The sequence below is a fragment of the Hibiscus syriacus genome, unplaced genomic scaffold (genome assembly GCF_006381635.1).
Source record: "Hibiscus syriacus cultivar Baekdansim isolate YM2019G1 unplaced genomic scaffold, ASM638163v2 tig00110813_pilon, whole genome shotgun sequence".
NCBI classification, from domain to species: Eukaryota; Viridiplantae; Streptophyta; class Magnoliopsida; order Malvales; family Malvaceae; genus Hibiscus; species Hibiscus syriacus.
This window is the reverse complement of record NW_024062871.1, coordinates 1,803,790-1,825,480: the sequence shown is the minus strand read 5'-3', so window position 1 is coordinate 1,825,480 and position 21,691 is coordinate 1,803,790. Positions and strand designations below refer to the sequence as shown.

At 35.4% G+C, this 21,691-nt stretch overlaps 3 protein-coding genes and 1 non-coding gene across 5 annotated transcripts; 2 read left to right on the top strand and 2 right to left on the bottom strand.

Moving 5' to 3' along the window:
• The first annotated feature begins 8,031 nt into the window (after nucleotides 1-8,031).
• Nucleotides 8,032-10,991, top strand: LOC120141781 (ACT domain-containing protein ACR1). Of its 2 annotated transcripts, XM_039156583.1 has the most exons (8): nucleotides 8,136-8,185; nucleotides 8,305-8,350; nucleotides 8,935-8,974; nucleotides 9,324-9,450; nucleotides 9,527-9,594; nucleotides 9,674-10,321; nucleotides 10,404-10,508; nucleotides 10,602-10,991. In XM_039156583.1, the coding sequence occupies exons 4-8, from the start codon at nucleotides 9,372-9,374 to the stop codon at nucleotides 10,974-10,976; spliced, it is 1,275 nt and encodes a 424-aa protein (XP_039012514.1). In that variant the 5' UTR covers nucleotides 8,136-8,185; nucleotides 8,305-8,350; nucleotides 8,935-8,974; nucleotides 9,324-9,371; the 3' UTR covers nucleotides 10,977-10,991. The 2 variants fall into 2 exon arrangements, with proteins under 2 accessions (XP_039012513.1, XP_039012514.1); XM_039156582.1 differs by lacking the exon at nucleotides 8,935-8,974 and having other exon boundaries at nucleotides 8,032-8,185; nucleotides 9,336-9,450.
• A 304-nt stretch (nucleotides 10,992-11,295) lies between these two features.
• Nucleotides 11,296-14,155, bottom strand: LOC120141812 (the record flags this gene model as incomplete). Its single annotated transcript, XM_039156593.1, has 3 exons — nucleotides 11,296-12,044; nucleotides 12,788-13,002; nucleotides 13,957-14,155. Coding segments are annotated over 3 exons (906 nt in total), but the record flags the coding sequence as incomplete, so codon positions are not given.
• A 2,245-nt stretch (nucleotides 14,156-16,400) lies between these two features.
• Nucleotides 16,401-20,723, bottom strand: LOC120141688 (putative glycosyltransferase 7). The gene is made up of 3 exons (XM_039156485.1): nucleotides 20,710-20,723; nucleotides 17,265-18,623; nucleotides 16,401-16,492 (listed from the first exon to the last, which is right to left on the bottom strand). The coding sequence occupies exon 2, from the start codon at nucleotides 18,616-18,618 to the stop codon at nucleotides 17,275-17,277; it is 1,344 nt and encodes a 447-aa protein (XP_039012416.1). The 5' UTR covers nucleotides 18,619-18,623; nucleotides 20,710-20,723; the 3' UTR covers nucleotides 16,401-16,492; nucleotides 17,265-17,274.
• Nucleotides 20,724-21,488: 765 nt separating this feature from the next.
• On the top strand, nucleotides 21,489-21,562 carry TRNAT-AGU. The gene has a single exon. It is a non-coding gene; the product is annotated as a tRNA-Thr (tRNA).
• The last annotated feature ends 129 nt before the right edge of the window (nucleotides 21,563-21,691 follow it).

Below are 21,691 nucleotides of genomic sequence, written 5' to 3'. Positions count from 1 at the left end.
CTTTGGCCTTGGCCATAAATTTATCATTATTTGAATGATGTTTTTCTGAGCCTTCACTCATTTCCTTCTCTTCAGGCGACTCATCATGTTCCTCATTTTCAGCTCGATCCTCTGGTTGAGTTATGCCATGGCGTGGACTGTTTAGGTGTTCTCCCCCAAACTTGTCATTTTGGTTGACCTATGTTCCACTCCTTAGTGTAAGTACACTGCATTGCTCTTTTCCATGATGTTTAGTGATCTCAGTATCACTAGGGAGATTTTCGTATGGGCGAGAATGTAATGCCGTAGCAATTTGTCCAACTTGATTCTCCAATGCTCATAGAGATGAACTATGGCTTTGAAAAAGTGTTGCTTGGCTTTGTAGCAAATTTTCTTGATTTTTAATTGTTACAGAATATTCGTGCATCAAGGTCTTTATTGAGACCATGAAATCTTTTATCGAGGCCATAAATTTCTGCAATGATAACTCCAAGGAATTAGTATTGGAATTAGTATTAGATGAAGAAGTTATACCTTTATTGTTTTGCAAGGACTGTTGATTATGCTGATTCTGAAAATGTTGATGGTGTGAATTATTCTGTTGTAGCTTGTTACTGTTCCCTTGATTGTTCCATGAAAAATTTGGGTGTTGTCTTCAACCAGGATTGTACGTATTTGAATATGGGTTATTATTGCTCCAGTTGTAATTGCCGACAAAATTGGTTGACTCATGGTTTTCTGGACATTCACTCTCATGATGGTTGTTTGTGACAAAATATGCATGTGTTATTGGTCACATTGACTTCTCTTACCTAATTAGGACGTTGCAAATTTTTCAACATATTAGTTCTGGCAAAAAGTTGAGCAGCCACCGAAACTTTTCCTTTTAATTCATATGCTCCAGGTGTTTTTTTACATGTTCCCAATATTGTATTTGGGAATTGATAATCATTATTTGATATCCTGTCGATGATGTCAAAGGCTTCATCAGGTGATTTGTCTAGTAAGGTGTCGTTTGCTGAGGCATCTAACATCATTCGAGTTGGTGCATTAACTTCGTTAAAAAAAACCACTTGCGTCCAATCATGAAATCCATGTTTGACACATTTGTGAAGCAAAATTTTGTACCTATCCCAACATTCGTACATTGATTCATCATCTCATTGGAGAAAACTTGCGATGTCATTGCGAAGCTATGTATTCATATTGTGCTGATTATAACGAAGTAGAATACTCTTGCATAAACTGCCTATGACTCCATTGAGCTGGAAGGAACTCCACTGAGCCAGGCTCTAGCTCTATCGTGTAGGGAATAAGGGAAGAGTTTCAGTTTAAGCACATCTTCATGTACTCCTTGTTGCCGAAACGAGTCACAAAATTCAAGGAAAACACGAAATACTGTCTAGCATCCTCATTGGGTGAACCACCAAATTGGCCAATAGAGTTTAGCATATTAAACATCATCGATTTAAGTTAAAAATAAGTTGCTTGTACTTTAGGGTCCACTATGTATGGATTGAGGTCATCGAGAATTGGGTTCAAATGATCTCGTATTGTTCTTGGTCTTGTAATTTGAATATTAATTGTTGCATCAGGATCTCCTAGATCTCCCATGTTGTTTTCTTGCATTTGAAGTTGGTTTAAATGTTCTCTGGTTCTTTGGGCACGTAACCTTTGTTTGAACAATTGTTTAACTTCAGGGTCGAATGGCTCCAAAGGTTTACCAGCGGATCTCAGGGTCATGCAATAAAAACCTACAAAAGAAAATAGTAAACTACGTTAGACTAGATAAATATAAGGTGACAAGAAAAAACTTATTATGGCGAATAAAAATTTCGTCAGCTGCCAATCCCCAGCAACGGTGCCAAAAACTTGATCGCTTGTAAATGTATATATCAAGGCAAGCAATTCTATGCAAGTATACACAATCGATGCAAGTAATATAGTAGTGAATGAGTCATCGTCTCCTTAGAAATTTATCATCACCACAACTAGAACTAGTTGTCACACACTAACTCCTACTATCTTGTCAAAGTAAAAAACTAATATTAATAAAACAAAGAAATAATATAATGTATGATTGCAGAAAAGTTTGGTCGAGGAAAAATAAATATGCAGACTACTAAAACAAAACAAGGCAAAGTGTGGATTTAAATATGATTCAAACAACCTCACATATTCAGACTTACCACAGAGCACTTATGTTAATCTTTTGTATTTACAACAATTACTCTAAGTCTCGAATAAATTATTATGACTTGCTTAAGCTGCCCGACAAGATTACTAGGTATTCTAGACGGTCACTATGGTAATACTACTCAGCGTTAACTACAACCCTTGGTTTTTCAGACTATTGTTGTAGCAATACCTCTCAGCTTGAACTATAGGCGTTGTCTATCCTACTCTAGCATCTATCCTTTTTAGTCAATTGAAACCCACTCCTTATCTCTAAGGTAGACAAGTTAGAATTTTACCATCTTGGATTCATTTCCTTGTTCATGTAGATCTATCTTAATTCTCTCGAAACTAAGAATCACTATCCAGACAAAAGACGATCTATCGATGCTCTTACAGTGTCAAGACATGTTTTACCAAAACCCAAGACGATTTCTCGATGCTCTTACAGTGTCAAGGTAAAATATTCAAACAATGAACAAAACAGTCATGAACAAAACATAATTCATCATTCATAAAACCGAAAATAATTGGTTAGGTAAAACAAAGATTAACACCAAGTAAGACAGACATGGTGATATAAAAAAGTCATCCAAGATTCAAAGTTTAATACAACCCCAAATATGTAAAGAGATTAAAAACAAAAGAAGAACGACTCCCAAAACTGAGGGCTCTGTCGTGACAATTTTGATCAGTGTCGTGCCTGCCTTGGTGATTAATATCTCTCGAGACCTGATCACCGCTCTGGTACAGTCTGGCTATGGATGACACCAAGGAAGGTTGGTTGGTGAAAGGTAAGAAAGCACTACAGTTGCTCGCTCACGCCTTAGGTAAAGCTCTTCTCTCTTCATCGTTACCTTCTTCTTTTAGTGGCTATGGCTGGTTATTTATAGGGAAAAATCTCCTAGGGTTTGGCATGATTGGAGATTCCTTAAATAACAGTTGCTTTCTTATCCAGACTTAAAAAGGAAATGTGGCTATTAGAATATTTAAGGCTTACTTACATATGAAGGAGGTCATCCAGCTGGCGTGTGGCCTAGGCGATTTTGTTATATCCGCTTCAGACTCTTCAGATAAACCTTGCCTCGACGAGATAAATATGCTCCTTATGTTCTTCTCTCATTCCATTGGCCCTTGCAAATTACGTTGTCACGAATGAAATGTTCTCACTTTCTAAGTTTCATGTACGTACACAGTCCACACACACCCTTTCTCTTCAGCATTATCAGTTAAACCACATAAATCTTGCCGAAACAAAACTTATCCACCACAAACTAATATAACCTACATGCAACTAAAATGTTTTGCATACTTTGTTTAGACGAGCAATAACTTAAGTGAAAATACTAGAAATTGAGCCTTTTTACGGAGTTATCACCATACTACAACAATGGCCGAGATGGAGATCCAATGGAGAGATGTCCATAATCTTTTTAAAGCGCTAAATGTAGCCAAGGCCATAGCACAGTTCGAGATTGTGAAGAGTGAGCCAAAGCTGAGATACAAGGGTAATGGCGAGGGAGATAGAGAGAAGTCATCCAGAGATGAATCTGAAGAGCATCAAAAGGGCAAGAGAATGCCAAAGAATGAAGGATCCGAACAAATCCGTATAAAAGGCAAGTTCAGGTCATCTGGTGGCAGAGACCAAGAGAAGAACATAGAGCATTTCACGTGCTACCTTTTTGGGGGCAAGCACATGTTAAGGGATTGCCTAAAGAATGAGAAGTTGGCTGCCATATTGAGTCAATAGGTTGAATCAGACGTAGCCACACTTGCACAGTTATAAGCTTCAAGGATACCAAGCGGAGAGAAGAAGTGGAGCAACCGAGGTACCACCAAGGTGAGGAGTTACATAGTTGTGGAGATCGAGCCAGTGCGTCCAAGGAGGTGAATGAGCCTACAAGTGATGAGGCTATGAGGTTTGGCACAATGATCCTAAGTTATGTCAAGACAAATAGGAGCAAGAAGCAAAAAGGGTTGATGTATGTGGACGTCAACGTTGCAAGACGGTCAAAGAGTGCTCTGGTGGACACTAGGGCAACTGATCTATTTATTTCCAAGAGAGCTGTCGAAAATCTTGGTCTCTGAGTGGAGAAGAAAACTGGTATGATCAAGATTGTCAACTCCGAGGGAGTATCAGTTGCTAGAGAGGCACAGAATACTGAACTATATATTGGGGAATAAAAGGATAAGGTGGACTTTAAGGTAGTCTCATTGAATGGTTTTGATTTTGTGATCGATCTAAGTTATCTTTACCGTGTTAACGCTTTCATTTTCGCCTACGCCGATACTTTAACCATCCTTGATCTTAAAAAAACAATGTATTATGCCTTTGAAATGAGATAAGGGAAAAGAGATCAAGGGATTTACAGCAATCCAGTTTGTTGAAGATGTTCTAAAGGAGGCGAACATCCATGAAGGGATGATGAGACCCGAGCTCTCGAAGGACATGGAGACACCACCAATAGATGAGCTAGAGGCACTGGACTTCAATGTGGAAGAGCAGATGCAACAAGGGGCACCGAACTTCAAAGGAGAAGTGTCGATATATGGAGCATCAGGCTTCAAGGACAAAGGAGGGCTGATGCATTTTTGGGTGATTGTAATCAAAAGATACAAGGTACATCTTGAACACAACTCTTGTGTTGTTAAGTCTAATTTGTCATCATCAGTGAGTCTAGGTCGAGGAGGACCTAATCACAAAAGGGAATCAACTAAAGGTTGGAAGGGACTGAGGGAGTCATCCAAGCCTTTACCAAAGGATTGAGGCGGTCCGTTCAGAGGCAAGTGTAGACGGGTAGGAAAGAGTTCCTACAATCGAGGTGTATGCAATGAGACAAAAGAATACAAGGTTACATGGTGGCAAAAGCCAAGGTAAGCAGTCCATATGGGGTATCGCAACAAGCCAAGGCACCGGAAAAGAACCAAGAGGGGCAAGTCCAAGTACATTCCAATGGTGCGATGAGGGCGTCGCTAGGCTCGGTGGAGGAGAATGTCACGCCCTTAGAGATTAAGCCCGAGGCATGTGTGCTTGAGATCGGGACGGAGGTTCTCAAGAAGATATTGGGCGTGACTAGTCCATCAGACTTGGCCCAAAATGTGGAGAGGGCAAAAGGGCTCGAGCCTATTCACACTGACTGTACAAACAAAGAAAGTGACACCTTATCAGATTGTGTCCACATAGGCAACGCAGATATGGCAAGAGATAACAAATCAGAAGAGATTGTGGGGGAATCTTACTATATCAAGTGTGATCAACCATCCAAGGAAAGAATCAGACTAATTGATGTGATGAGATGGTGGTTTAGATGTCTTCACTTAAATAGGAGATTTGATTAGATGGTGATTGATAGAGTTTCCTTATATACAAAGATTTGTAATTAATATGGCTCATCTCAGCTATTGATTTAGATTGATCTTAGTCGTCCACTACAAGGAGATTCAACTATAAATAGAGGCCTTCCCCAGCTCATTTGTACTCACTTCACTTTTCATTTTATTTGGTGGAATACAAAGAGCATTTAACCAACTTTCTCTCTTGTTTGTGTGAGCTATCTCATTTCCAAGTTCTTTTGTGCTTCCGTGTTGTACTAAGCCTTCTAGCTTAGTATTTTTCAGGCTGACGTAGGTGGAAAAAGCCCAAGAGTGGTTCCGAAGCATCTAAGGCCGCACGTTCACGAGTTTAAGGCTCCAAGAGCGTTACATTAGTGAAGCTCAAGTTGAAGTGATTATCTCAAACCTTAAGAGGAAAAATATGATGAACACTTGGAATGCACTGTTGGATTGAGTGATACTTTGAAGTGCCAACTTTAGACACCAATAAACATGATGATAGAATATAAGATCGAGAGTCTAAAATCCATATGTATTCAATTATACTAAAATAATATAGTATATAATTGATTAATAATCCATTGATGTAATAAAATAATATTTTAAATCTTTTAAATAAAATAGATTATTTAAATTCGGGAATCATGAATGAACGAAATTAGATTGAAAAATTTATTTTTATAATATACTTTTTGTAATATATAATTCAAATTATTCAATCAATAAATACGATAATATAATTATAAAAAGAATCATATGTTGTTGAACTAATAAAAAATAATAATATCTCAATTCCTATTCATTAGTAATCCTAGATTCCCCGGCTTCCTCGCCCATGTAGGGCGTTGGAAAAAAAATCCCTATATAGGGCTCTATCCAAATTATTTCTTGAACTAGGGTGTTTGCTACAGTGACCTCATTGGTCGCCAAGTGCTCCATAGGTCGCCAAGTGCTCCTTGCGATAAAGCCTCCTCTGTTGCAGCAACTCTTCTCTCTTTCCTTGTTGTTGTAGCTCCATAAGTCGCCAAGTGGGTCCATAAGTCGCCAAGTGCTACATAGGTCGCCGTGTGCTCCTGGAGACCTATGGAGGTCGCCATGTGCTCCTAAAGACCTATGGTGGTCACTGTAGCAATCACTCTACTTAAACAAATAATTTTTCGACTACACTATGTGTAGAATTTTTTTCTATTGCATTATTCAAACTTTTTTGCCAGATTCCCCTCTACTTATTAACTAGAAGGAAAAATGTGACGAAACATTAAACGTATCCCTAAAAATTCAATGATTAAGTTGGAATTATATGGAGCAATTATAGCAAAATTTGTGAATAATAATCTTAACAAAAGCCAGCAGATAACTTGAAAGCAGCTCAACCTCACAAACACCATGCATTTCAATTGCTTACTCATCAATCAACCAAAAATAGTTAAGAAAAACGAAAGGAGTAATACAATCAAAATTCATGAACAAAAAAAATATGAATATAATGTGTTCAAAAGAAAACAGCACCTAAACATAGGTGACTTGGTAAATAATGTCCTACATTTTTGGCAGTGCAGAAGCTTGTTTTATTCATGTTACAAAAGTAATGGCTAAAACCTAAATCCCCTTCTAAACCCAAGGGCATGGAATCCCATGAGAAATTCCCAGCCACAACAGTTACGTGGTGAAGATGGAGGCGCCGCAGTGTTGTAATGACACGCGTATTTCAACCTCGTACGTGGCTATCTATCATCCAGAGCCCTAGTCTTCGTACCCTCCTCCTCCTCCTTTTACGTAATCCAGTAAAAACATTTCTGAAAAATAACCCATTTCCTATATAAATTGGAAATTTTCACCCTGTTTCAATTTCAAGAATTTAACCGATCACTGTCTTCCAAGCTTTGACACAATTGTTTCTTTTGTCTGTATTGACTTTCCGTTTTAAGTAACTTTCTTACATGGATATTATGAACTGAGCTGTTTTTGTTTCGGCCTCCGACACTGCATGTTTGGATTTCTGCAGTTCAAACTTGAAACCCAGTTTTTTTCTTGCTCCTTAATAAGGTATGGTAATTTAATCTTGATCTGTTTCTCCTACGTTTCTTCCTTCAAATTCGTTTTTTTTAATTCATTCGTTTCTTATAAACTACTCTTCTGCTTATAGAAAATTCAAAGATTTGCTTTCCTTGTTTTCCTGCATTCATATTCATGTTTCAACAATATGAACAAATATTTTTTTTCTAACCTTAGTTGGAAATCTTACTAATCATTTCGGTCCTACGTGAATGACTCAAATTCCGAGTTGGATTCAACTAGAATTTGTTTTTCAATCATTTTCTTCTTCTTAATTTCCTTGTTTCCTTTTCAACAAAAAAACATGCCCGAATTGCAGGAAAATTTCCCTATTATCTTTAAAACCAAGATAGACACCGCGCCTTGCTTATAATTTCTTCCATTTTTATGCATTGTTTTATGTCCAGCCGCTTTCCTAATTTTCAAGCTTTTCCCAGATTTTAAGATTCTTAGAACAGCACCTAGCATATATAAATGTTAATTATATTGATTGATGATTGCTAAGAGTTTTACTCTCCAATGAAGCAAACTTTAGAGGTATCTTCCAACATCAAAGACAGAAGAAGAAGATGGAGACTGTATACCAACCTTTTTATACTGATCACGAGTTTCAATCCCTCATCGAAAGAATTCATCCTCCCAGGTATTTTACTTTTACCAAAATGAAAAGAAGAGTGCTTTTTTCTTGTTAATTTTTGAAGTTGGGGTTGTTTAATAAATGAAAACAAATGGCTTTACAATACGGCGGTTTGATGATTACAGGGTTTGCATCGACAACGACGCATGCCGAGACTGCACGCTTGTAAAGGTTTGATCAAAATACTTTTTTATTTTTATTTAAATTAAATTGAACTGTTGAGTATATATATAAATATATATATGATATTTGTAGAGGAATTTTTTTTGTCTATTGGAGCAATCAGTAATTAGAATTTATTATTTTATGTGTATTTATTATCGTATTATTTTATTATGAGATTTTATCTCTCGATATTTAAGAGAGTTTTTAAAGAATTTTAGATTGAAAATACAAACTTTTAATTATATTTAACTTCGTGGGATGAGATATGTTGAGTTGTTTGAAACCACCAAAATTAATGTCAAAAGCTTAAAGAACTTGAATGTTAACGACGATTTCGACATTAATTATGTACAATTTCAAACGACTCGACAAATAGTTTAATTTGACACGAAAGATTGAGGACAATACTCTCTTATACATTTAAAACATTTAAAAGATTTTTAAAGTGTTAAAATACATTCTCAAAGTTAAAATATCTTGAAAATTTAGTACAATCTTTAATTGTTAAGAACTCAAGCGGAAGATCCCTGGACTTGAAGAAAATTAGTGTTGCGTTAATTGGCTTTTGTATAGTGGTTTGGATCCAAAAGCAAAAGCTAGAAAGGTTGAAGATTCCATCCATAGATAGTGGTGTGAAACTGAGGGACAAAGATTTAAGTAATCGATGTTAGTTAGCCACTCGTATTAATTTGTTGTAATCTTCATTAACTCAATTTCCCCATTGGTTAATGTGGAAATTAATAAGATATTAGTAGTGGATAGTTGAAAGTTGAAACCAACCTACTGGAGACTCATCCATCACAAATGAAGGCAACATTAACTTAATATTATTCCCATAATCGATATTTGAAGATCTAGCTCCTAAAAGACCAAAAGCCCCATGAAAACAAACTCAATGTTGAAAGGGTAGAATAAGCCACATTTATTCTTCAAAAATAAATAAATATGGTTCCGGTGAAAGCAGTTGTTTTCTGACAAGGCTTTTTCACAGGTGGATAGTGCAAACAAGCACGGGATTTTGCTGGAGATGGTCCAGGTTTTGACAGATCTTGACCTCGTCATTTCCAAATCATACATTTCATCGGACGGTGGATGGCTTATGGATGGTCAGTCTATATACCCCACCATATCACATACACGTATATAATATGATTCCTAATTCATTTGTTGCACGGCTTGCAGTGTTCCATGTGACAGACCAGCTAGGGAACAAAGTTACTGACGAGAACCTTATTGTTTACATTCAACAGGTCTCTGATTTTATATTTTACTGTAAAACAACCAATTAGTTTTTGAATTGCTTTCTAATAAGAGAATGATATTTGATAGGCACTCTCTGATACAAGAAGGAGAGGAGGAGGGATTCCAAAGGAATTACAAGCATGCCTCAAACAAGAGGTGAAGCCTTGCTATGTCTCCACCGAATATACTGCCATAGAGATTACCGGCAGGGATCGACCTGGACTCATCTCAGAGATCTCCGCAGCTTTATATGAATTGAGGTGCCATGTTACTGCTGCCGTTGCATGGACTCATAATTCCCGAGTAGCATGCATAATCCATATCGAAGATGGGATCAAGGGAGGGCCGATCATGGCGCCGAAACTGCTGGCTCAAGTACACGAAAAGTTGGGGAGTGTAGTTGATGCTCATCATGAGAGTGGAGAGTGTAGGAGTGTCCGGTTAACATCCCCGGCAGCTGGCAGGACACATACGGAGCGGCGGCTCCACCAGTTGATGTATGCTGATAGGGACTATGAGCAGTGTCAAGGCTGCGATGAAAGCTGCAGGCGGTGGAATGGGTGTACGAAGACTCATGTAACGATAGAGGCTTGCAGAGAAAAAGGGTACTCGGTAGTGAATCTGAGGTGTAGAGACAGAACCAAGCTCTTGTTCGACACAGTTTGTGCTTTAACCGACATGCAATACGTAGTGTTTCATGCTGCCATTAGCTCAAAGGGCACCATGGCTGATCAGGTACTTTGAAAACAAATTCTTACAAGCAACTCACAGATGCTTTCATTGTTTTCGTTTTAAATTAACAATGATCTACATTCAGGAGTATTTCATAAGGAGACAAGATGGATGCAGTCTGAATACACAAAGTGAAAGAGAGGAACTGGCACGATGCTTGATTGCAGCAACCGAAAGAAGAGTCTCCGATGTTAGTGTCATAAAACAAGAAAACTTTTGCCTTATGCTTTTAGTACTTGAAATTGTATGTTTTGACAATCCTTTTCATGCTACTTTGATGCAGGGGTTGAGGCTGGAATTGTGTACACTAAACAAGATGGGATTGCTTTCAGATGTGACGAGGGTGTTTCGTGAAAACGGGCTATCGATAGCCCGAGCCGAAATCGGGACACAAGGGGAGAGAGCAACCGGATCTTTCTACGTTACGGATGCTTCGGGGGATGAAGCAAATCCAAGAACAGTGGAATTGGTGAGGCAAGAGATCGGGGGGTCTTCTTTGATGGTATACAAATCTCCCAATGGGACTTCTAGAGCTTCTTCTTCAAGTATTAGCAGAACCAGCAGTGGTGAAGTGGAAGAAAGGGCTAAGTTCTCATTAGGAAACTTGTGGTCTCAGCTTGAGAGATTTTCGGAAAATCTCGGTTTCAATAAATCGTGAATAGTTCCTAATTGTGTACATAAGTCCATTATTTATGAAAAATTAGGTCTCCTATTTTCTAACTTTTAATTAAATTATTATTCTTTTCCTTGTTTATGCTATTGTTTGATCCACTTATTAAGATTTTCTAAAATCTGTCCAGTCGGCAAAAACAAAATATTGCTCTTTGTCATACAAACTTAAATCCCTTTCCTGAACAAACACAACTGCTATGATAGATTATGAATATTATTGCATCAACACGTCGTTATCCAATTTCGACAGAGTTTTATGTACATAAAAACAGTTTCCAGAGCCTTAGCTCAAACTGAAGAAATCCTACACAAGGTATTAACAAGATTATAAGGAAGACGAAACTAGAATACAGATATCGCAAAGCTTATTGGTTCACATGATTTCTTCAATATCAAGCCAGTCATTTGATTCCTTGGTTTTGGGGTTTCGAGTACGTTCCTGCTCAGACCCAAAATGTTCATTACCAACACAGTTAACATCTTTAACCGAGTCCGTAGAGCTCCTGCCCAGCTGAACCCAATCTCTTGAGTCTTTCATTGAAGAATCAGAACCAGATATCACCTATCTGTAACTTATTGGCACATCCTCCTCCTCCTCAAGATCACTGAATGGAACATCCTCATCATTATCAAGAGGTACTGTGGTAGCACTTGTACCAACTGCCTCCGAAGTTTCCTCTTTTAACCAGTCATCACCATCATCTTCATATTTCTCAATAGAAACTACAGAAGAGCCGGATGTTGAATGTTGATGTTTGGCTTCTTTTATTGGCTCTTCCTCAATGATAGACTTGTCAACGACCTGCACCTCAGTACTCTGAAGTGGGTGCTTTTCTGTTGAAATTTCAACAGCCACAGAAGTAGTGGCTACCTCAGTTTCAGCTTCCTTGAATGGAACTGACTTAGATTGAGCGGAATAAGGCACAGAAAGAGACTCTGCATGTGGTAAATCAGCCTCTATATTTGAAGTGCCACTTTCAGGATGATCTTCTGCAGCCTTAGCCTTTGCTGGGTGCTGTATCCCTTGCATTAACGCTGCTCTTGCTTCAACTATCTGCATGCAGAACATTTAACAGTTAGAAATACAGAGAGGTGAAGCAGAACAGAGGCGTGAAGGAAGGTGAATCACAAAGAAAAGCACAAGCAATCATTCCCTTCATTCCATATTATTAAGGCATAAAAAATTTTGGGCATATATTTTAAGGAAACGACGTGCATAATAAATGAGAATATTGATTGAAGGCGAAACAAGAGATCTGAAAAGAAACTGAGACTAGAGTAAGATAGCCACTGCAAGGAAATATCAGGATGATAAATCAACTTATACACTAGCAGTTCTTTGTTACGAGAGGAGAATTTGTGAAAAATGACATTCAAGGCTGAAAAAGACGTGCATAGAACTTGATGAGCTTCTATTTCCGAATGCACTTAAGAATTTTGAACATTAATTACTTTGTTAATATTAGTTTTATTCTCATCGTCATACCCAGTGGCGGATCTTGACATTGAATTTTGAGAGAGCCATTATATATAAAGGATATTTAAAAAAAAAATTGGGGGAGACATTATATATATGAAGGGAAATTTTAACAAATTTGAAGGACCATAAAGAAAATTTTCCAAAATTTGGGGGAGCCAAGGCTCTCCCTGGCTCCTTATATGTTCCGTCTCTGGTCATACCTGCGGCAGATAAAATTCCTTGAGTGAAACCTCAAGAACATGATACACAACACCTTGAATCACAATAAATTGGGGGATAAACCAATGAAAAGAAGAAAAAAAGATCCACAAACTTACTTGGGGAGTCGAGAGTAGTTCTGCATCATGTTTATTTAGTCGAGGAAGCAGAAGTACAAAATAGATCTTCCAAAAGCAACCTTCACTCATATATCCTGGGCAAAGTTCAATCCTAAGAGCAGCCAATCTTGGTGCAAGACGTTCAACAGCTAAGGCATGTTCTTGTTGCTCATCAGACATATCAAAATATGATATTTCAAAACAATAAAAGGATGCTAGAAATTAGCCACATTCATAACGTGCATCAATGCACAACCACATCATTGAACAAAGAGTAGAGCAGCCCTTTGGGAAACCAAATGTCAAAGCAGCGATATGGAAACATTCCATTAAATGCATCTTCAGACAATACACCAAAATATTTACAGTTTCTCAAAATCCTTGAATTCACAATATGCCTTTTTTGCCCAGTATTTCATCTAAATGGAAGGAAAAAATGTGATTCAAGCAAGAATTATATAACTAAAAACTTCAATAGCCATTACCAAGAATCTTAGCACATTATAACAAAATATACCAGGAATATGTACCGGCTTGTATGACTAAATTTTCTACTTCACGCCTGTATGTTTATTGCACTGAATGACAGAAATTCTCAAACCATCATCAAACTTATATACAATATATAAATATACACAGAAAGGTCTAACATAAGACTCATGAGCAGTTCTGATAGTTGCTTTACAAGTAATCAATTAGCCATCAACTCTTAATGTACTCGTAAGGCAGAAAGGGATCATTTCACATGTCTGTGTCAAAGCAAGCGAACTTAACTATACAGGGTTTGATATCCAAGTTTCATAGAGATATCAAAGGATTGAGAAACCACGATGCAAAAAGCAATTGAAAGATCCTTTATAACAACCATAAAGGATCAAAATGTAACTTACTTCATTTTATTATCCGCTGATTTCAAAAAATTTACACCATTCTATAATCAATGATCAATATTTAATTATCAGCAGCGCATTACAAAATCCAGCATCAGAGTTAATCAAATAAAATTCAAAATTTTGCATTAAAAATATAGAGAGAATAAATCACACATTAAACAAAAAAAAAAACAGAAGTTACCAATGAAGGAACAAGAAATCAGCTGATTTGAAATGTTCATTAATCTAATTTAATTAAAATCCAATAATCTACAAATTAGTAATTAATTAAATTACCATCAAAATCATCATTATCGGGAATGGGAAAATCGAGCCAAGTTTCTGGATGCATCGCGATATCCCTAACGAAAGCGACCACTTCTTCGGTGACATCGACTGTGTATCCACTCGCGTATTTTTCAAGACCATCTTCCTCGGACCCAAACTGAAGGAAATTCGAAGCGATCTTAGTCGGGATTTGGATCGGATTCGGAATTCGGATTCAGGTCTGCATTGGGGTGATCCTCTTCGTCTTCGTCAAGCTTGAGCGAGTTAGCAATCGATCTAGCTAACCACGACATTTTTTATGGTTTCTCCCTTAAATTTGCATTGTAATTTTGACTTGTATAGTCGGGAATAGTTTGTTGAAAGGATGATAATAGGTAGAGATGACTGTATTAGTCCTAAACGACAGCGTCTTCGTCCTCTTACGATGCTGGTTATGTATCCATCCCTATGCCATTTTTCTAGAACAATAGTCTAATTTGGTGGGATTTTGTTTAAAATGCAGAAAATTCAGGGGATTTTATAACATAAAATATTATCATTTAATAATGTTTTTTACATTAATATTAATATAATATTTTAATAGAAATCGCTATTCTTATTAAAAAGTAAAAAATCCAAAATTACAATAAGGTTTACAACTATCATCGTAAACTAATTAGATATTTTCTTATAGCATTGATACAAGAAACTAGTTACCTTACATCATACACAGATCATATATGAAAAAGGTTAAAAACTCAACCAAAAGACTTAAGCGAAAAATAGATATGAACAAATCTAACTACTTCAGTAAACAAACCACAAAAGAAGATGAAGTTATTGAAAGGCTACTGAGAACTGTAAATCAGAGTTGAGTGTCATGAAAAATTATCTATAAATGAAAAATCGCATATCTAATTCAATTCGAGGTCCATAATAAGAAAGATTAACATGATTAAAAATAAGAGTCATTTTGATTAGTCGTGACGACAAATCCAACCTTGAAAAACATAAAATAAAGAAACATCCAAACAACCAAGAAAAAAGAAAAAAAAATATGTTGCAAAATAGAGAAAAATATACCACAAACACAAAACTATTCTTATTTAAAAAACAAAATAATGTGATTTTTTTATATTGAAACTATATCAATGCACATATTTTATTTTGACAGATTTACATGATATTCTTTTATTGAGCAGAGAATATTATATTTGTAAGATAAATATTAAGATTTAAACTCACATAAAAAATTGAATCACTCAATTAATAAATAAATTTCTACATAGTATATATTCCCTAATAAATCCATATTCCAGACTACAATCAATTTCTAAAAATACGAGATTTTGTTCTATACTATCTATCCAAAATTATAATGTATAATCTACAGGAAAGTATGTTAAAAAATATGAATCAATAAAAACATCTTTTATTTTTCATAATACTAATTTAACATTTAAAAGTATTTTTTTAATAATTCATCACGTGACTTCATTATCTACATTTAACAAAACCTACAAATCTAAAAAAAATTAAAACAGATGCTTCAGAGAGAGATTATAAACTATTCTAAAACACGTCAAAAATATAAAAAGAACAATTAGTGCAGATACAAGCGAATTGCTCCCGATTCATATCGACTCTCAATACTATTCATGCTCAATTTAGGCCTTTGACTCAATGTTCAAACAATGAGGATGGATAATTGACTTCACATGAAGCCAACCACCCAGCAACTCAAACATGTTTCTCAGTCATAATTTGAGATGCTTCATCATGATTATCGGTCGGTTTACATGCAAGATTTTCTTCGCAGAGACACTAACGAACCTCCTTATTATAAAACTAGAGCCATCCAGCCTTATTCTTTAAATTTGTCCTTTTAATTCAAAAACACCATAGAAGTTTTTATAAAAAGATGTTCAAAATATTATTTTTGAAACGGATTTTAATAAACAAAATACGTTTTTACAATAATTATTTGAATTTGTTGGTTTAGTTTGCTTTAGCTTTCTAGGGTCCCTTCTAGCGTGGATGGTCCAGACTGGATGATGGGTCGAAGACCACAATAAACTATAAAAAGAAATGAAATATTAAAAGAGATAAAAGGGGGAGATTTTAGTATCATTATCAGCTGTAGAATCAATTATTGGGTTTCCTTGTTATGCTCTCAGTCGGCAACCCAAGGGTAAGAGCTCCAACACCGTTCATGAATGTAATCAAGGCAAAATATATGGAGGTTTTCAAGCGACAAAAACATATTAAAAGGTCCAAATTGTATAATATGCTATAAAAACGTCTTAATATATCGCCCTAAAACCAGGAAGAAGATCAAGTTTCATACCACTTTCTGTAAATTTCAACATATAAACAATTACATCCAAATCAAAAGTTCCTGCTAAGTATGATGCTATTGCCAAATGGACTGACTCATGCTGAATGCGCTCAAGTTAAACTATAAATCAGTCAAATATGTTTGCAATTTCGGCTGAATCTGAATAACTCGAAAGGATGAGCAGAGTAATGGCCATGAATGGAGCAGAAATCGCTCTCTTGATTCACTATTAAAAAAAAGAAACATCATCTACTTCATCTACTAAAAAAGGCATTTTCCTGGCAAATTGCATGGGGCGACATACAGAAAGACATGGAGCTACTAAGGTCAACTTTCAACATCAAATCAAGAGGAGATTAAAGACTTTCCCCTAATGCTGAAATCATTAATCAATATGAAATTTTCATGAATTCCCATTTTAGAAGAACAATAAATCGTGGATTTGAAATCAGAGTCTTAACATATAAGTACATGATTTTGTTGCAAATCCTATTAAAATTACTAGTATTTATAATATTTACCGAATTACTTATTGAAGACAACATCACCTACCACTACCATATATAAACAGAACTAAAAAAACGAGGTAATGACAATAGTTAGAAAGACTGTAGATACTCGAAAATGACAGAAAAATTCTACCTAACTCAAAAGAATTCCCTATAGTTTTCTTCTACCTAACCAAACCTTGGAACTAATTAACAATGAGTTCAACCAAAAAATTGATTTGCAAGATGGAAGAAGAGAATTTTGTCAGTCTCTTTCAAGCTTGGAAAAAGCCCCCCAAAACCTGATCAAACACCCTTTAATCCCCTTAAAATCCCCACCTACCAACACCATCATAAAAGTAAACAACTATTATCCTTTCACATGCAAAGCGATAAAGAGAAATATAAAGGAAACACCTTTGGCATGTAAAACTATTAAAAAAAACCAAGGAACCAATTAAGTACATATCTAAAGTTTCTTTAATTCAATGAAAAATCATACATTTGCTGCTTTGTTTTGCTTTACCATGGACCCTCATCAGCAGGGTAATCAAAGGGAACTTCAGTAACGGTGGAGGAATCCTGTAGATCCTGGTGTATGAACCCGTACTTCCTTAAAACCTGATTATCAGCAAAGTTCAAAGCTTTGACCATCCCATTCCAACATGATTCCCCAGCATACATCTGATTATGGTCTCCACTACATGGCTGACATCCCGTGAAATGCGTGATGAATGGTCTCCTCCAACTCCCCCTCCCATTCCCAGCTTCCTTCAAGAACCCTTCCCTAAACGCACCGTATTGCTCGCTCACTTTCTCTCCATGTCTCCTCCTCAGCTGTGGCACACCTCTCTCGATCTCCAAATACCTCTCCGTAGTATTTTCATACCCTCCGATAATCTCAACCCAATACCCTTCGAAATAAAACTCACCTTCCAAATATATGATCGTAATATTGTCTTTTTCTTTGTAAAGCAAATAAATCAGAGCCGATTGATCATCTGATTCGGGGAAAAGCTTATCTTTGAACGTTGATCGTTGAACCTGACCCCACTTTTTGTACTCCTTTCCCATCGGACCCATGTTAGACCAAGTATTGATCAAATCCATAGACCATTGGCAGTTCCTAATCAAGAAAACTCCAGCATTTAAACTGGTCCAACTTTTACTGTTGTATATCAACTTTGGCCAACCGTGAACCATCAAGTTATGGTTTTTATACCTTTCTAAAGGTAACTTAAACTCCATGTCTGTAAACAACGCGTCCGAGTCAACCCACCAGATCCACTCGGCTTCAGGGTGAGCCAACATGGCTGCTTTAACGATCGGCAACTTCGCCCAATAAGAACCCATTTTGGGGTGTAATAACAAGTTGTTGTAGAAGATATCGTAGCCATGGATTCTACAGTAATCGACCTTGTTCTTGAAAAAACGCAAGAGTAAATGATCACCCATGGGGTTCTTACATGGCTTTGGTTGGGACCCGGTTACCAGAACGATTCTTTCACTTGCTCCGGCGGCGAACGAAGGGTGATGCTTTAACCACTCTCTCCGTTTTTCGTCCCAATCTTTTACTGGCTTTTCTATAGAGTAACTCATCTCCGGATCGTCGTAAAAGGTCGGGTCTTTCGGGTCGGACTTCAAGTTAACTCCGAACCCACTTTCCTTGCAGTTAGACGATGGGTTGATAATAGAGGAGCCGAAGTTAAGAGTTGGAGTGAAAAAAGACCAAAATGAGCATACTAATAAAAAAGCTAGAAAAACAAAACCACAGTAAAGAAAACCATCAGAGAAACACCATAACGACCGGTTTCGAGGCTTCGCCATGGGAGAATACTCCGAGTGAGATAACCCAGGAGACACCATTTTTCCTTTGGTAACAATAGATAATAGTTTCTAAGGGTTTTTTAACAGAGAAGACATGGAAAAGGAGGGGAAGAAGCCAAAAATAGGGATGTCTAGATTTGATTGGGGACAAGAGAGTGGGCTGATATATGTATTATGTAGACACTGAGGTGGCGTCAATATGCTAAAATATGCGAGCTTAGGAAACGGAGATTAATGAGTTGAGATGGGCGTGAACTACGGTTGGAGAACACGTGGGATTGATTGCTGACCGCTGTGAACTAAAGTCTAAAATGGTATATTATATGTTGGACTTTTTTTAATTTAGGGCGCCAATTCTCCGTTTTTTACGTTTAAATTGACTCTTATTTGTTTTTTAATTATTGAAATTTAAAGACGAAAACATAAAATATTTTATTAATGGGTGCTTTTAGATTTTTTAAGCTAATGAAGATTTTTAATAATTGAAAGTGGATATACAATTTGTCACTTCAAATAGGGATATAAATAGGGTTGTAATTGAATATAACATTCGATGAATTATTTATGAACTGTTCATTTATGTTCGTTTATTAAACTAAATAAATAAGTATGAAGAAAAAAAATTATATCATTTAATAAATGAACAAACACAAACAGAAATGTATTTGGTTCGTTTATGTTCATGAACGAGCTCGTTTGTGAGCTCGTTTATTTATGTTCATGAACAAGCTCATTTACCCGCTACTCATTTTCTTTTTTTTTGTTTACATTTTAAATATTGGTGAAGGTAGAGACTAAATTGAACAAACAATAAAAGTTTAAATTTAAATTGTAGATTTAAAGGAGTTTAAGCACTACTGGTGCAATTTTATCATTTTTCTTTATCTTGCAAATGATAAGATAAAACTAAAAATTGAATATATAAACAAATGATAACCGAACAATAAACAAACGCTAAATGAACGCAAAATGAATACTAAATGAATGTTAAACGAATGCTAAATGAACATTAAATGAACGCAAAACGAACATGTTCGTGAACGCTAGATGAACATGTTCGTGAAAGCTAGATGAACATGTTCGTGAAAGCTAGATGAACATGTTCGCGAACAATAAATAAATTAACACAAACACCATCAAAAATAAATAAATGAACACAAACACAATATTTAAAACTTAAATGAACACGAACCAAACACAAGCATCTTAAAAAATAAATGAACAAACATGAACATAAACTTGTTCGTTCAAGCTCGGTTCATTTACACCTCTATATATAAATGGGATGAAATATATTGTGAATTATTCGAGTTTGACTTTATTAAAGTTCGATCGACATTTGAATTGAATGAATTAAACTCGAATTCAAATTGCACTGAAATTCTTAACTAGTTAAAACGAGTTACTTTATGTCAGACCTAAAAAGCTTACGAGTAACTTGAAAAAATATTATATTAAAATTTTATTTTTAAAAATTAAATTATTAATAACACTAATATTTATATGTTGGTTCTTTATAAAATATAATATACGCAAAGATGAATGCAAGATTTTATGTTATAGGTAAACTTATAGAATTTTAAGATGATGTGTACTTATAAAAATTTAAGAGACAAAAATAGATTTACAATAGAAAACAAAAAAGAAACATCTAAATATATAAAAATTTAAATTTTTTTGGGGTGATTGCCCCTACCAACCCACCCTCCGTCCATCCTTGAATATATACTTTTATGTAGTTTGAACTCTAGTTTGAGCTTGAATTGAGCTCGAGTTTGAGCTTCAATCATGCTAATTCTGATAATATTTCGAGTTCAAGTTTTTTCAAGCTTAATTCATAATTCAATTTTCTTATTTCAAGCCGAGCTTGAAAATTTTAAGCTCGTGGTCTTCGAGTCTTCAATTTTTATTTTGAATCGAGCTTGAGAATTTTAAGCTCGCGAGCTTTTAAGTCAAGTTGAGTTTAACCTTAATTTTTTTTAATCGAATCAAGCTTAGCCTTACTTTTTTTAGGCGAGTCAAACTTAGCAATTCTCAAACTCGACTCCACTCGTTTATAGTCTTACCTTCGAATATGGAGACTATAAATTAATTAAGTTTTTAAGTTTAATGACATTTTTGGTCCTTCAATTTTTCTAAGAAAGTGTTTTAACCCTTATTTGTGTTTTAAAAAATATTTCAATCCTTAACATTTTATCTCTTTCGAACGTTTTTTTATTAAATTAAATAAACTATCCGGAAAGTAATAAACTTGTTTGGTTGGTGTCAATTTTTTTGCTTATATTTTTATTTTCTAATATTTATTTTTTAATTTTTACAACTTTTAATAAATTAAATATATAAGTATTTATAATTTTACATTTACATTAATTTATTTTCTAAAATACTTTTATTTATTTTAAATATTTTTTATTCTGTTTACACATTAAATAAAATAATTGCTGCGAACATTGAAAAAAAATGATTGTTGTCAGTTTAATTGATTTGTTACCTTTTCATCAGTTGTTTTCAATTTGACAAAAGATTAAAAATTTAATAGAATTTTAAGATAATATTATTGGCTTGTAGTCCATCTATCTAATATGCTGGGTAAATTTATCACACTTTTTAGACTCAAAATTTCTACAAATCATTTCATATGAAAGAGTTGAAAGGATAAAATTGTCCTTAAAAGTGTTTTTAAGGAGTAGAGTAAAGAAAGTAAAAGTAAATGTTTAATATTTATCATTTTTTTCCAAAAAGTAAATATATATGAAAGAGAAAATATTATTTTATTAATATTGTGTGGTATTTAATATTATACAATATCAAAATTGAAGTTGACTGTGTAATGTAAATGTATCAGAAGACTGGCCAAGTGACGAGACATACAAGATTCTTGAAGATTAAGCACCAATTGTCTCAAAGTTGCTTTCATAGCTCAGTTGGTTAGAGCACCCGTTTAGTAAGCGGGAGGTCTTGAGATCGACTCTCAATGAAAGCAAGCCGTATATACTTTTGTTCCTGTGGCCGCTTTATCAATGAAGAAAACTCTGCAATATACTTTCATTTTCATAGAATAATACTAATGTTGAAACTGGATGTCCTCCACTTTCAGATTGTTTTTCGAGGA

Bases quoted from the DNA above. Each gene is read 5' to 3' on its own strand.
- LOC120141781 (XM_039156582.1), top strand. From the start codon at position 8,112: ATGGAGACTGTATACCAACCTTTTTATACTGATCACGAGTTTCAATCC. The intron at 8,351-9,335 runs GTTTGATCAAAA...GCTTTTTCACAG, and splicing joins GAGACTGCACGCTTGTAAAG to GTGGATAGTGCAAACAAGCA. The intron at 9,451-9,526 runs GTCAGTCTATAT...CACGGCTTGCAG, and splicing joins CGGTGGATGGCTTATGGATG to TGTTCCATGTGACAGACCAG.
- LOC120141688 (XM_039156485.1), bottom strand. From the start codon at position 18,618: ATGGTGTCTCCTGGGTTATCTCACTCGGAGTATTCTCCCATGGCGAAG.